The 13,697-nt window shown below is 35.0% G+C and overlaps 1 protein-coding gene across 1 annotated transcript; it reads right to left on the bottom strand.

Annotated features, from left to right (window-relative positions):
* Positions 1-594: 594 nt before the first annotated feature.
* Positions 595-8,661, bottom strand: cndp2 (carnosine dipeptidase 2). Its single transcript, XM_055220418.2, has 11 exons — positions 8,507-8,661; positions 8,270-8,413; positions 7,685-7,847; positions 6,876-6,964; positions 5,954-6,154; positions 3,324-3,408; positions 3,037-3,197; positions 2,745-2,909; positions 2,521-2,662; positions 1,450-1,597; positions 595-1,239 (listed from the first exon to the last, which is right to left on the bottom strand). The coding sequence occupies exons 1-11, from the start codon at positions 8,564-8,566 to the stop codon at positions 1,173-1,175; spliced, it is 1,425 nt and encodes a 474-aa protein (XP_055076393.2). The 5' UTR covers positions 8,567-8,661; the 3' UTR covers positions 595-1,172.
* Positions 8,662-13,697: the final 5,036 nt, after the last annotated feature.

Here is a 13,697-nt window from a genome sequence, read left to right as displayed (position 1 = left end):
CATAGGAAAATAGCGCCACCAGACAAGTTTGTCCATTTGGATTCATTCACCTCGCTTCGCTGTTGTTGCTCAGTACCTAAGGCTATAAAGGAGGAGGTACGGGAGAAATGTGACCTACCGCTCAAAAAGTGCAGACCTACCAGTGTGCTGTCAGTCCACCTGTGAGCACCAGTCATCAGCTAACATACAAAAAATGTCACAGTACAGTCTATACATGCTCTTGTAAATGAACTCTTGTGAAATTAAATGATTTTTGAAGTTCATTTAACTGCATTAAAACATTAAAAGGTATTGCAAAGGATTTTCTTTTTCCAGGTGGATCATCAAGACTATTGGTCCTCCTAGTTGTCAATCAGGAGTGTTGCGCAATTGCATTTTTTTTTTTAAAGTGAAGAAGGCGGTTCTTTTCGAAAATTCGAGAAAATCCTCCGCTACACCTATGCTAGGAAGGGATATCAAAATCAAAGGGAGGTGGTGCTTCCAATCTAGGGCCTGTTTAATATTTGCGACAAATATGTTTACACACATATATATGCGTACTCACAAATGATGTATGCAAGCACACAGGCACGGTCACAAATCTGCATCAAACAGTTTAAGACTCCAGATTTTTATTGTATAGATATCCAAAATCAGTTTCAAGCAGTGCATCAAGTTGTCTAGCAGCAATACAATAGTTGGGTAAAATGCATTTAGGAAAGGAATCAAAAAGTTTCAATTAAAAAAGATTATTTGCAGGTAATTGGTGTGCATATGTAATGTATACAAACGTATTATCACCAATAACATGAAGTCATAGTTCATATTAATGACAGCCGAAAATAAAAAAACAGATATTAAGACATAAGCAGAAATATGTTATGGACGATATAGAGATACATAAGCATAAATGAACGGTGTGTTTTTAAATTTTTATAATTTTTATAACTACAGTAGATCATTTACTGTATAGCGTATCATTTAATAAATGGACTACGGTAAAAGCAAACTGGTGACACATACACATAAAGTGTAGTTTACAGGTGTTCTCTTTCGACACATAAATGCCACCAGGGTGAAATAAAGCTTGTATGATATGACATCATTTAGAGGCTGTACCCTTTTCTGAGTATTTCATATTGCAAATCCTTAAAAAAACACCAGCCTAGTCAAAGGCGAGCCAGACATTCCAGTTAACTAAGCTGAGATACTTCATAGAAGTAAGCTCCCAACATCTTGGTGCCCTGAATATAGTTGGATCTGTTAAGGGAGAAAAACAGAAGAAAACACTGAAATGATTGCTGTTTGCATTGTCTCGTAATCCTAGAGGTATATAACACAGAAGAATTTCTTAGTTGGCATTAACAGTTTGCCTGTGAGGGAAATCATGTGTAAGTACAGGTACAGGCAAGTTTCATAATCAGATCCGAACAACAAGATGTTTGTTATAGCTATGCACATTAACATTACCTGTTGAGTTTTTCATTCTGAGAGTGAGCTCCATCGTCAGAGGAGCCAACAGGAAGCAACATAACATTTTGTCCCGTAGCTTCTTGAAAGGTTAGGGTCACAGGGATACTTCCTCCCTCGCGGGTGAGATCAGGCTCCATACCAAACACTAAAAATTAAGCAAGTTAAAGGATTAGTCCATTTTCTTTAAAAAAAAAAATCCAGATAATTTACCTATCACCATGTCATCCAAAATGTTGATGTCCTTCTTTGTTCAGTCGAGAAGAAACTATGTTTTTTGAAGAAAACATTCCAGGATTTTTCTCATTTTAATGGATTTTAATGGACCCCAACACTTAACAGTTTTAATGCAGTTTAAAATTGCAGTTTCAAATGACTCTAAATGATCCCAAACGAGGCATAAGGGTCTTATTTAGCAAAACGATTGTCATTTTTGGCAAGAAAAATAAAAATATGCACTTTTAAACCACAACTTCTTTTCTTCCTCCGGCTGTGTGACGAGCCAGTGTGACCTCACACAATTGCGTAATGCCATGGAAAGGTCACGTGTTACATATATGAAACGCACATTTGCGAACCATTTTAAACAATAAACTGACACAAAGAAATTAATTAGTATCATTCGACATATAACAACGTCGGAACGGTCCTCTTTCTCCACACTTGTAAACGTTGGGGCGTAGTTTCAAAACGTCATCCGTGACCTCTTGACGGCGAGAAGTTGTGGTTTAGAAGTGAATCCTTTCCATTTTTCTTGCCAAAAATGACAATCGTTTCGCCAGTCAAGACCCCCATGCCTCACTTGAGAACTGCAATTTTAAACTTCATCAAAACTGTCAAGAGTTGGGGTCCACCAAAATGAGAAAAATCCTGGAATGTTCTCCCCAAAAAACACAACTTCCTCTCGACTGAAGAAAAGCAAGACATTTTGTATGACATGGTGGCGGGCAAATTATCTGGATATTTTTTTTTTTAAGAAAATTAACTAATCCTTTAAGTACAGCACAATAAACGGTGTTAAAAATGAATTATAGACGCAAAAAAACTTGCATATTGGCCTATAAGCCCTACCGGTTTTCATAGCTTTTCTTCCAGCCATATAGTGAGGATGGTTAAAGTCAGACACCCAGGCTTTGGCTCCATGTCCCATATATGCCTTTAGTTTGTTGGGACTCTGCAACTCTGCAAACTTCTTCTCAAGGTGAGAAATTACCTGTGTGATAAACAATGCATGTCAACACATGTATTCCATATAGGTTTGCAGATGACTTTTCAAACCGGAAAACAATGCAAACCTGTTTTTCCACCAGTTTAGGATCCATGTCAGGTACCAGACGGATAGAGAACTTGCCGATGACCTTGCGAGGAATAACAGTCTTGGCCCCTGCTTCGGAGAATGCTCCCTCAATGCCATGCAAAGAAAGAGATGGGTATCTCCAACGGTGCATGAGAATTTGTTCCTGTAGAGACATTACATGTTATACATTGTTTTAAATATGTTATATGTAAAAGCTTCTAAAGTTTAATGAAACGCACACAAATTTCATTGTATGTGACATGCTCTAGAAATCTAATTTAATATCTAACCTTGGTGTCATGCATCAGTTTCTTTGTTCCAACATCTTTGGCGTATTCTTCCATATCAAACTCAATCTTCTCATAGAGCTTTTTTTCTTCGTCAGTCAATTTAGCCACATCGTCATAAATGCCAGGGACTAAAATCTTTCCCTTACTATTTACTAAAGAGCCTAAAAACACAACATGTAAAATCTAGCATTTGAGTTTATAAACACTATCAAATTAAATAATCTAATGCGTTGGTAATCATTGATAGTTGCTCTGTAAGAACCATGTGGTTATCTGCCCAGTCTTACCCATCAAAGCTATAAGGTCTGTCATAGCCTCGTGAACAGATCCTCCAAACACTCCAGAGTGAAGATCTTTATCACAGCATTCCATCTGGAAACAAGAGACATTAGATCAAACTCTCAACAAAAATCAGGTTATGAATATATGTGATCTTGCCTATAAAAACCCAACTATTCATTTTTTGTTTCCAACTTAAAATCTTTCTATATAATCTAAAGAACATTTTGTAATATTGACTTAGTAAGACCATGTCAAAGATTGAAATCAATGTGAAATCAAACTTTGATGCTCCTAATCTCAGACTTTAGCTTGGATTTCACAAACAGAGTCGTATATTATGAGTATATTTGGTGGAAAATACTACAACTAATTTTACTGCACATTATGTCTATCACATTATGTCAGGCTAGTGAAAATGAAATTTGTCATTTTATTGAAAAACTTAATTTTGGCATTATTCAGTGGAATAACTATTATTTACTGAAGGAAACTTTCAGATGACAACTTGTATGTCCCAGGATTTATTTGTATTAAAACCACAAGAAATATTTTGTTGTTACATGAAGTTCACATTAAAACATCTTGAAATCCTTTAATATGCCTTTGTCTACTTTTGCTACATTTCAGTTTCCTTCTATATTTGGTTGTCCTTGTTTTACCCTTGGCTTACACTTTCAATCTCAAAATTCATCACATGACACACACAATTTAACGGTCCTGTTCTTTCTTTGTTTTTGAAGCTTTTATTGTGTTTACAGTGCGCAATATAACACATGTTCATGTTTAACGTGTAAAAAAAAAACGTGGTATTTTCAACACAATTTACTCATCTGTATACCGCTGTTTTCACTGTCTTCCTTGTTCTATGAAGTCCCTCCTTCAGAAATACCTAACGAGTTTTGATTGTTTAGTTTGTTTAGTGTGTTGTGATTCGATAGAGGCTTAGCTGGCGACTGACGTATTACTGTGGGCGGAGTTTATTCAAAAAACTGTTCTACTGACATCAATAAAGCAGGAAGTAGGGGGCTGTAGTCCAAACCGGCCATTCGCTGTAGGCTTTGAAAGGGGACTTCTGTTAAAGAAAATATGAAGAGTTTGGTTCCAAAACGCAATAAATCCATTTTGACAAATTTCGGTAAAAACGTGTTTTCTATACCAAGAAAGTGACAAGATGAAAACCACTATTTTCTGTTACAAACTTTCACATAGCATCTTTAGGTTATAAAAACATAAAAAATTCAAATCCATAACTTGATTTTCAAAGATTTATTATAAAAACTGATTATTTTTTCCACAAAATGCAATAAATCCATGACAAGTTTTTATTCAAAATGCTATAAATCTATTGAATCAATCGCCTATATAAATGTGCATTCATCTTTGCCATGTTATATTCATTTAGTTGACTAGTTGTACACACTAATTAAAAATATAAACATTAATGTCATTAATCAAAACACTTACTTTGTGATATTAAGAAGTCATCGGTTAAACTTGACGTCGTCTCTTAACGTTTTTCAAAGCGATCAGCTGTAAAATGTTTTGGTCCTGCTCGATTTTCGTTGACTTTGAGTAAAATTATGGAAAGTTTTTCATAAGATCCGCTGGGGTCAATGTGTTATCATGACAGTAACTTGATGCTGTCGGCCCGGCCAAACAAGCACCGGTCTCCCGAGTTCCTCTGCGTAAATTATTAGATGTTGATGGCTTACGTTTCTTTCCCGTCACAGAAAACTATCACAGGTTTATCAATGCTATCAAAGTATTATTTTGTTTTTGTTTGTTTGGTGATCACAAAGTACATAGTAGATGAGGAAAACTAGGATTCCGTGTACTCAACGCGCCGCCATTCTTTGTTTAAATTGCGTGAGGTGCGCTGTAATCTGTGGAGGAGTGGATTTATGGCATTCTGTAGAAAAGGGGGAGTGGCGTTTATTGCATTTTGGGAAAAAAGGGAGAAAAGATGACAGAATAACACTGCGGAAATTGGATTTTGCATAAAATTAAGAATTTACTTTATAATACTGACCTGATATAATACTGATTCTGGCAGTAACTCATTTTTTTTCAAAAATGGCGTTTATTGCGTTTTGGAACCAAACTCTTCATATATTGCCTGGCAGTGAACTTTGAGCTTTGTCATTTTACAGGTATTATTTATGCTATTATAGCAACATTACACACTAACTAGGGTTTAAAAAATGGGACCAAAAAGAACGTGACCTTTAATAATCATAAACAAAGAGTAAAATAAACCATTTCCCATTTGTAATAAGTCCCCCGGCTGCACACATATTCACTGTTGCACACTGTTAATTCATTAAGAAAGAGGCTTAGATGCAAATGCCACTACCCACCAAATCAAATTTTAGATAATGCCATTAACCCGAATGATTTCGTCAAGTATTATATGTAAATCAAATACTTTTGCTTTAAATCTGCTTAATCCCAGCCTTAGGCCATTCAGAAATACTGGTTTGTTTGCTAAATACAATAGGAGTCAAAACATGTCAGACACACTTAGAGCACATCTGAGCTCTTCAAATGTTAATGATGTGTTGTAGTTTTCTAAAAGCACGCAGTGCCCAAGGTTTCTGATATACATAGAAACTCCCACTCAGTCATTAACTCATACCTCGATAAAAAAGTAGCAGATCCCTCTCAGCCCATAGGTAATGCAGGGCTTGGTCTTTCCCAACCAGTAGTTATCAGAGATACAAACGTAGTCGACATCCTTAAAGAAAGAATCTTTACGGGAGAAAACCAGCTCGTCCAATCCCTCGGAGCCAGACTCCTCCATTCCCTCAAAGCAGAACTTTATATTGATTGGAAGTTCCTGTGGTAAATAAACGTATATAAGAACCTCTTTCATGCCAACTTGGTGGAAAAGAAATGTTACTATTTATTTATAATTGAGTGTTGCATTTAAAGTTTGGCCTGGTGTATTTAATTTAACTAGTGGCTGTATTGTTGTGCATTTTCTAAGCAAGACACATTTAATTTCAATTTATGCATTTGTCAAATGCTTTGATCAAAAGCAACTTACTAACTTTTAATCAGTGTACTGTGTTAAACTGGAATCAAACCAGCAGCCTTTAAATGTCTGTGCCTGAAGTGCATTGTTTTAGCAGCTCAATGATGAAAGAGAAGACAAAGATCATCAAAACAACCTTTAGACTGTTCTGCTATAAAGCTGTCAAATAGTCCTTTAAAACTAATCACATAGTTCACTTGAAAGATAATAATGATGGAAATCTAGATACAAGCAGTAATTAAGGTAATGTCCTAAAAACAATGACATTTTGTAGTTGTACGTGCAGTTGTTACGTGATTCACATGAAACTGAAACTTGCTTGTTCTTTTGCCATGAATAAATTCAATGTCATATGACTGGCTTACGCAATGCAGGCTATAAACTAAATTACGTGGCATTCTGAACCAATGATACTGCAATGAATTTTGCTTCTCTTAAAGGTTATATTATAGAGAACTCTGCACATGTCTTTAAAGCTATACGTATCAAAATGTACTGTATTAGTAAACAAAAGTGCTTGCACCTGTCCAATCTTCTGATAGGCCTCAATGATGTTGAACCAGGCTAGTACAGGCCCTTTGTCATCAGTGGATCCTCGTCCATACATTTTGCCTAAAACACAAGTGAATATAGTGTCTCCATAATGTTTAATGTCAATGTATCTGAAAATAGGATTATAGTTAAATGTCAATGTTTCAGGAAGCAACTTACAATACAGCTTATAAGCATAGCCTTGATATCAAGTAAACATTTCATTTAAAATAATGCATGCTGTTTACTATAATCTTTATTAAAATGTAAAGAGCAAATACTAAGCAAAACAGAAGTCTTAAAAGGAGACAATTTGTATGGGAACCCAGTTGTGAAATGAAACTTTATCAGACGTTTATGCAAATATTATAGGCATATATATGCATATAATATAAAATTTGCTCCAGCTAAATAGTTGGCAATCAGCTGACAGGTCACAAGCCTTGACTCGGGCGTCTTATCTGTCTCAGCAAAAAATACCAAAGTATTTGTCTTAAACTTTTTTCAGATGGAGGAACACAAATGTAAAATGCTGAGCTGTTGACATTTCCTTATTGTGCGTCATCAGCCACATGCAAACGGGACAATTTTTTAGCAAAACACTAGTGGACTAATCTTAACCGGATTACATTTGCATAATATTGTTCAAAACCAATCACGTGAAAATGTGTTCATTTGCATTAAAACAAGTTTCTTTAACACAAAGCAAGCTACAAAACTAGTTTGCACCAGCCCCAGAGAATGCTATTGTACACCTTAAAAAGAGATGGCATGTTTAAAGCAGCACATGTTTGTTTATACCATCTTTTTCCACAAGAGTAAAAGGAGGTGTGTCCCAGCCATCTTCAATGCTGGCTGGTTGAACATCTAAGTGTCCGTAGATGCATACAGTCTTCTTCCCTGGATCTGAGCCAAGTCTGCCCAGAATGATCGGAGGAAGAGGGATTTGCTCACCTCCTGGTAACTAAAACAAGATCAAGTGTATGGAGAATGCTTAAGAAGTTTAAAAGTACAGACATATCTACTGTATGAAGAGCTGCTTTCATTTAACTAATTGTTAACCATAAGTCAAGACATACTGGTGTATTTTAAATCAAAATGGCTAATTTTATTGTAAAACAATGTTATGTAATCACAAATCATTTAGTCTGGACTTAAGACATTACATAACACAACCGCAACATAGCATGCACATGACAAATTCAGTCAGGTGATCAATCACAAACATAGAAAGAAAAAAGTATAGTCTGCAATATCAGTATATCACCATTGCAAATGCAATACTATTTTCACAGTTTTAAAGCCAGACACAACTATACCAACAAAAAAAACAAAGAGACTATACAAATTTACTATCCAACAGCCAAGAACCTTAGCGAAACCCACCTTCTGCATGCCAATGTCAACCAACTCAGCAGTTCCGCCGAGTCTCTCGATATCTTTGGCTGCCATTTCCATCATTTTCTTAATTTCTCCTCGTTTCTCTGGCCAGGCAGACACACTCTGTACTTCAACCCATTGAGCCAGGCGCTTCATACAGTCACAAGGTCGAGAAAGTTATATTACAGTACATTCACTGAGAAAATTTGAAAAGTTGGTATGAAGAAGGAAGATATTTAATACCTGAACATATTGGTCCTGGTGCTCATCCACATATTTAAAGAGTGCTGGCAGGTATGACATCGTTCTGCTTGATTCGATCACTCAGGGAGAAACGACCTTCTCTATAAGAAAGAAAGATTGACGTGTTGTAGAGATTTATCTTCAAGAGAAACTCCTCCCAGCACTTTAACTGCTGACAACATCATTTGCTGTTTTAAAGGGTGACAGGCTGGTTGGGCTTATGAAGTACATAAACTGCATTCAGGACACGAAGCAATAACGTATCTAACATTATGAAGGTTTGAAAATTGCAGATTTTTTTAAAGTTTGAGAAAAGGTTTCAACCAACAATGCATCCTACTCGAGTTTATAATAAACAATTTACTTATAAGTTATAGTGTTGATGCAATGTCCAGTAGTAATTAATCAGTCGCTCTACGTAATTCATTCACAAACCCAGTAAATTATAATTTAAGTAAAAATTACACTTTTTTCGTACCTAACTGTCTTCCCACAGGCGGCGTTTTGAAAAGCGGAACTCTATGCAACCGGACCTGAGAGTTCAGAGAAGACTAATGGTTTTCAAAATAAAAGTCTGTGAATACGGCACGTATATCACCCAAACGCAAGTGCTTGATGTTTATTCAAAATTAACGTATTTTTATTTTTACGAAATATTACACTTTACATTTTATTAAGGCTTATAGTCCATTTTTGTACTTATGAAATACCTTTCATGATACATTATATAATTTATCCGTGTCCTTTAATTAAACTTTTTCTTGTTCAACATATAAACATGTATGTATATCCGAGTGAAACAGCTTCTGAAAAAAAAATCCCTGAATTCGTCCATTGAAAACTGATTGCTGCGATCACGCCTCATAGAGGGTATGCACGTGACGTCACCTTCGGCGAAAGTGACTGCGGTTACACCCACTGAGTGGTGAAAGACAGAGCGGCTGAGTTTGAGTATAGTGTGAAATCGGCGAAAACACGGGGGAAACGCGTCTAAATGGGAAACAGCGGTTGTGCGATAGACTGTACTAAGTTACCAGACTAACAAGAATTCCGAGCTATCGTTTTAGAGACTGCCAAAAAACACCAAAGGAGAAGTAAATAGATCGTTCATGCCAACGTCCACACAGAACCAAAGAGGGGTTGACAAGTTGCTAGGGTCACTATCAAGGAAAGGTTTTACTTTCTACTAAAAAGTATTTTTCAAGTGCTTGTATTTATGAAATGTAATAGAGTAAAAATTATGATAATATGCTTTGGAATGTATGTTTTCTAAAGAAAAACACGAATAAAATACAAGTTTTTGTTGTACATTTAATATTTAAGTACATTAACGTACTTTTACTCAAGTAAAAGTACACAATTTTAATGTAATTAGGTATTAAATAAATTTTTATATGCAATATAGAAGAATACACAGTATGATTCTATGCTTTAGAATGTAGTAAAGTAAATTTTTTCCCAAGACAAACAACCTAATAAAGTACAGATGCTTGGAAAATCTAACTAATGTAACTAAGTATTATCCACCTCTGATATCAAGTCCAACTAAATTCAATTTAAGCTGATAATAGTGATTGTTACAAAAATGCCAATGACTATGAAAACCAGCCATTTGGTTGAATGTTTGCCACTCAACAGGGCGTGCTCCGTCGTGGTCACGTGGAAAAGTGACATCAATGCTTTCCCCTTTGGATGGGTCCCCAATACGTGCGCCCCCCCTGCATTTACTTATAAGGAAGGTGTATCCCCAACTACAGCAATCATAACTCCCTGAATTTTTAAACCATGGTTACACGTAAGTAACGTTGGTTATGATGACATATTATAAATGGTAAAATAAACAAAATTATTGTTGACTCCGATTGACTCTGGTGCTAGCGTAGAGTGAGGAGACCCAACCAATATGGCGGCAACGTTATATAATGTCTATGGCTGCAATCTTTTTCCGGACCTGTCAACCTGCCATTCCATATGACCAGAAGTAAAGAGATCTTTTTGAGGAGGGGAGGAGATTTGCATTTTTTTCTAAAAGATTATGATGGCACATGCATTAAAAAATGTATAAAGGTATAAAGCGTACAGTTTAAACATTTATTTGGATAAAATCTGACTGAAAGTGTTGTTAATCGTTTAAAAATCTGCCTGAAAATATTGGATATATTAAGAAAAATCAAGGCAAATAGGTATGAAGAAGAAATATGTCATATTATACAAAAGGTATGAAATGTTCTTTGTGTGTATGTACTACAACTGATATAAACAAATGTTTCAGCGGCAACATAAACTTAACTTCCGGTAGACTTCTGCAGAGAATACAACAGAATCCTTTTAAGTCCGTCCCTGATGCCACCGATTCAAGAATAGGCTTAAAAACTGAGGTTGAGTAACACAAGTAAAGAGATTTAACCATGATGACAAGCTAATCATTTGTCGAAAGAAGTTGATTTTACAAGATACTTTATAATGATCTGAAATGTGAAATGAAATGTTTTCGCTCTGCTGCTGAACTGTAGATTTAGCACTGTCCTATGATGACAATAAAGTATGATTATGAGGAGTTACACGTTTTTGACCAGCTCATTAAGAATGTCTTATTTAAAAGTCAACAACTTCTTTGATAAATTCATGGTGTCCATGGTGATAACATTATAATATCCACATCACTTAAAAATAATTATTTAAAATCAGACCTCTGGGTAATATTAATAATAGTCCTAATAAAGTGCAGCAACACTTCCATCCTTTGCCTTTTGGCCAAGGCGCATTTTTAGAACAGTAACTTTGGGACAGACTCATATTCCCCCAGTTTCGCAGACAATGCTTAAGACTAGTCTTAGACTAAAACACATTTGAGACGATCTATGGAAGTTTTTTTCTGCCATTTTTAAATTATTTAAATCATCAAATAGAAATTAAGACATTTAAATAAATTATTTTATTTTCAAGGTGATAATATTCCCTGCCAAGTTGTAAAATTAAATGTCAAATCATCAATTGCATTCTATTTTCACTTTTTTGTTTTCAACTTGTATGCAAATTCAATGGTAATCACTGAATGTTAATTCGTTAATGTGAGCTGAGGAGTGGATGATCCACAAAACAGTGTTGGTTTCTCCTTTAAAATGTAATCAATTCTTAAACAAAACACTAAAGTGGCTGGTCCACCGTTACAGTAAGCACGTGTGTATATTCACACATCAGAGCCTGTGCCGTGTCAGTGAAATTAGCTTCAGACATACAGATAGTACAGATGTGAACATTGTGTGACAGTAAACCTTGCACTAGTGCAAGTGACAGTACCTATCTGCACAGATGTGGTTCATCCAAAGTTGCGAGTTATCTTTAAATGGGTCTAAAAGTTGCTAAATGTAGCAATAAAGCTGCTTAGTTTTGAACACTGCTTCAGACAATATCCAAGTAAACCCCACCCACTGATTAACATTCAATTTGCATACAAGGTGAAAATGAAAACCATTAAATAAGAGAACATAAAATTAATCATTGTAAATTTTAATTAGACTTTTGTCACTATCATTGTGTGAGCGTTAATAAAAATGCCTTTCAAAAATGATTTTTTATTTATTTATTCACATTTACATTTGATTTTAATATTGGTGGAAGGGCCGTTCACATGATAACGATAACTAGCCTATAATATAGTTTTAAAAATCGTTTTACATTTTTTAAAGACAAAGCAAAGTTCACACCATAACTATAACGATAAAGATACAACGAACGATATCGTTGGCATCACTTTCTGAGCGATTTCCCCCCACCTGATGAACGATAAACCATTGACAGCCAATCAAATCTATTTGATCTTCAAGTGCACGCGCACTTAAAATGACAGAGGAAAAGCTCAGTGCGGAGGTCTATAACATAAAATTACCTCAGGTGTACAGCGCTGATGCAGTTGCTGTGAAATTCACTATGTTATGTTTTTTTTTCTACCACACTGACTACGCCAAAAGGTAAGATAGTCACAGTGACTTTGTGTAATCTAAGTTACTGTTTACACGTCACGAAACGCAACGTTGAACATCTGCTGAGTTACCCGCTGTGTAAATGCAACAAGACAGCATATTTACATACTCAGTGACATGTAATACAAACTTTTGCAGTTGTTTACAAGAAATATAAAATAAAAGTTAAATGTCATTAAAGGCAAGTTGCGCGAGTGGCCGCACGTGAGCGAATTAGCATAAAGTTATCATTATAATGTAGACGCGTATCGTTATAATGTGAACGACCCTTTACAATTGATGATCTGATATTTAATTTTCACTACAATCTCCAGGAATATTTTTCAATTTGGCAGGTAAGGTCCATTATTTATTGGCCTGATAATAATATACTTTTATTTAAGGTTTTAATATTTCTTTTACAATATAATTAAATAAAATTGCTAAATATATTCAAATTTTAATCATTTAATTAATTTAGAATGGCACAAAAAAGTCTCAACTTCAATATATGCCAGTTCCATTGATTTTGTTCAAGATACACGCCAGTATTGTCTTTAAGTATATTTCATAAACATGCCTTAAATTTAAACATTTTAAAGCCCTTCCTGCTTTTGTTAAGCCTTATCTGTGAAACCAGGCATTAAAGTAATGTATTGATCTCATTTCAGGTCATGTTTGTCTCAAACATACAGTAGCATACCTAGGTAATGATCGATTATATTAACAAAGTGCATTTTTAGAAGCACTGTAGCACATTGTTGCATACGTCTATAATATCGAGTTACGCATTTCATTTTGAGGGCAACAAAAGTGAGGCTGTGAGAGATTTAAATAGTCTTTTTGTACTCATTTAAAGTTCAAATTAAGGTTTACAAAGATGAATTTACATTTAATGTTTGGCAGTAATTTCAGTCAAAATAGAAAATTCTCCAGTCTGGGAAAAACTTGCAAAACACTAACAAACAAAACCCAATGCAGGCATACATGTTGACATCTTTATTAGAAAAATTTTAGTCACAAAAACAAACACTAAAAAATTCTTAATATTTCACATTGCACATTAGCAATTAGAGAATATACAACTTAAATACATAACCTTTACATTGTGGCTAACATTAAACTAATGTTGTTTAGTCAATGTAGACACACAATACATTGATTAAAGTTGCAAGACAAGTGAAAATAGAATTTAAAAATATTAAAAAGCAGAAAACTTGCAAAGTTTC

This window comes from Misgurnus anguillicaudatus, chromosome 20, assembly GCF_027580225.2.
Source record: "Misgurnus anguillicaudatus chromosome 20, ASM2758022v2, whole genome shotgun sequence".
Classification (NCBI taxonomy): Eukaryota; Metazoa; Chordata; class Actinopteri; order Cypriniformes; family Cobitidae; genus Misgurnus; species Misgurnus anguillicaudatus.
The sequence above is the reverse complement of the archived record's forward strand: the minus strand, read 5'-3'. Positions and strand labels throughout refer to the sequence as shown.

Excerpts from the sequence above, each read along its gene's own strand:
- cndp2 (XM_055220418.2), bottom strand. The coding sequence starts at position 8,566 with ATGTCATACCTGCCAGCACTCTTTAAATATGTGGATGAGCACCAGGAC. Across the intron at positions 1,598-2,520 it reads AAGAAAAGCTATGAAAACCG|TGTTTGGTATGGAGCCTGAT; the intron begins GTAGGGCTTATA and ends CTTAATTTTTAG. Across the intron at positions 1,240-1,449 it reads CAGAATGAAAAACTCAACAG|ATCCAACTATATTCAGGGCA; the intron begins GTAATGTTAATG and ends CTCCCTTAACAG.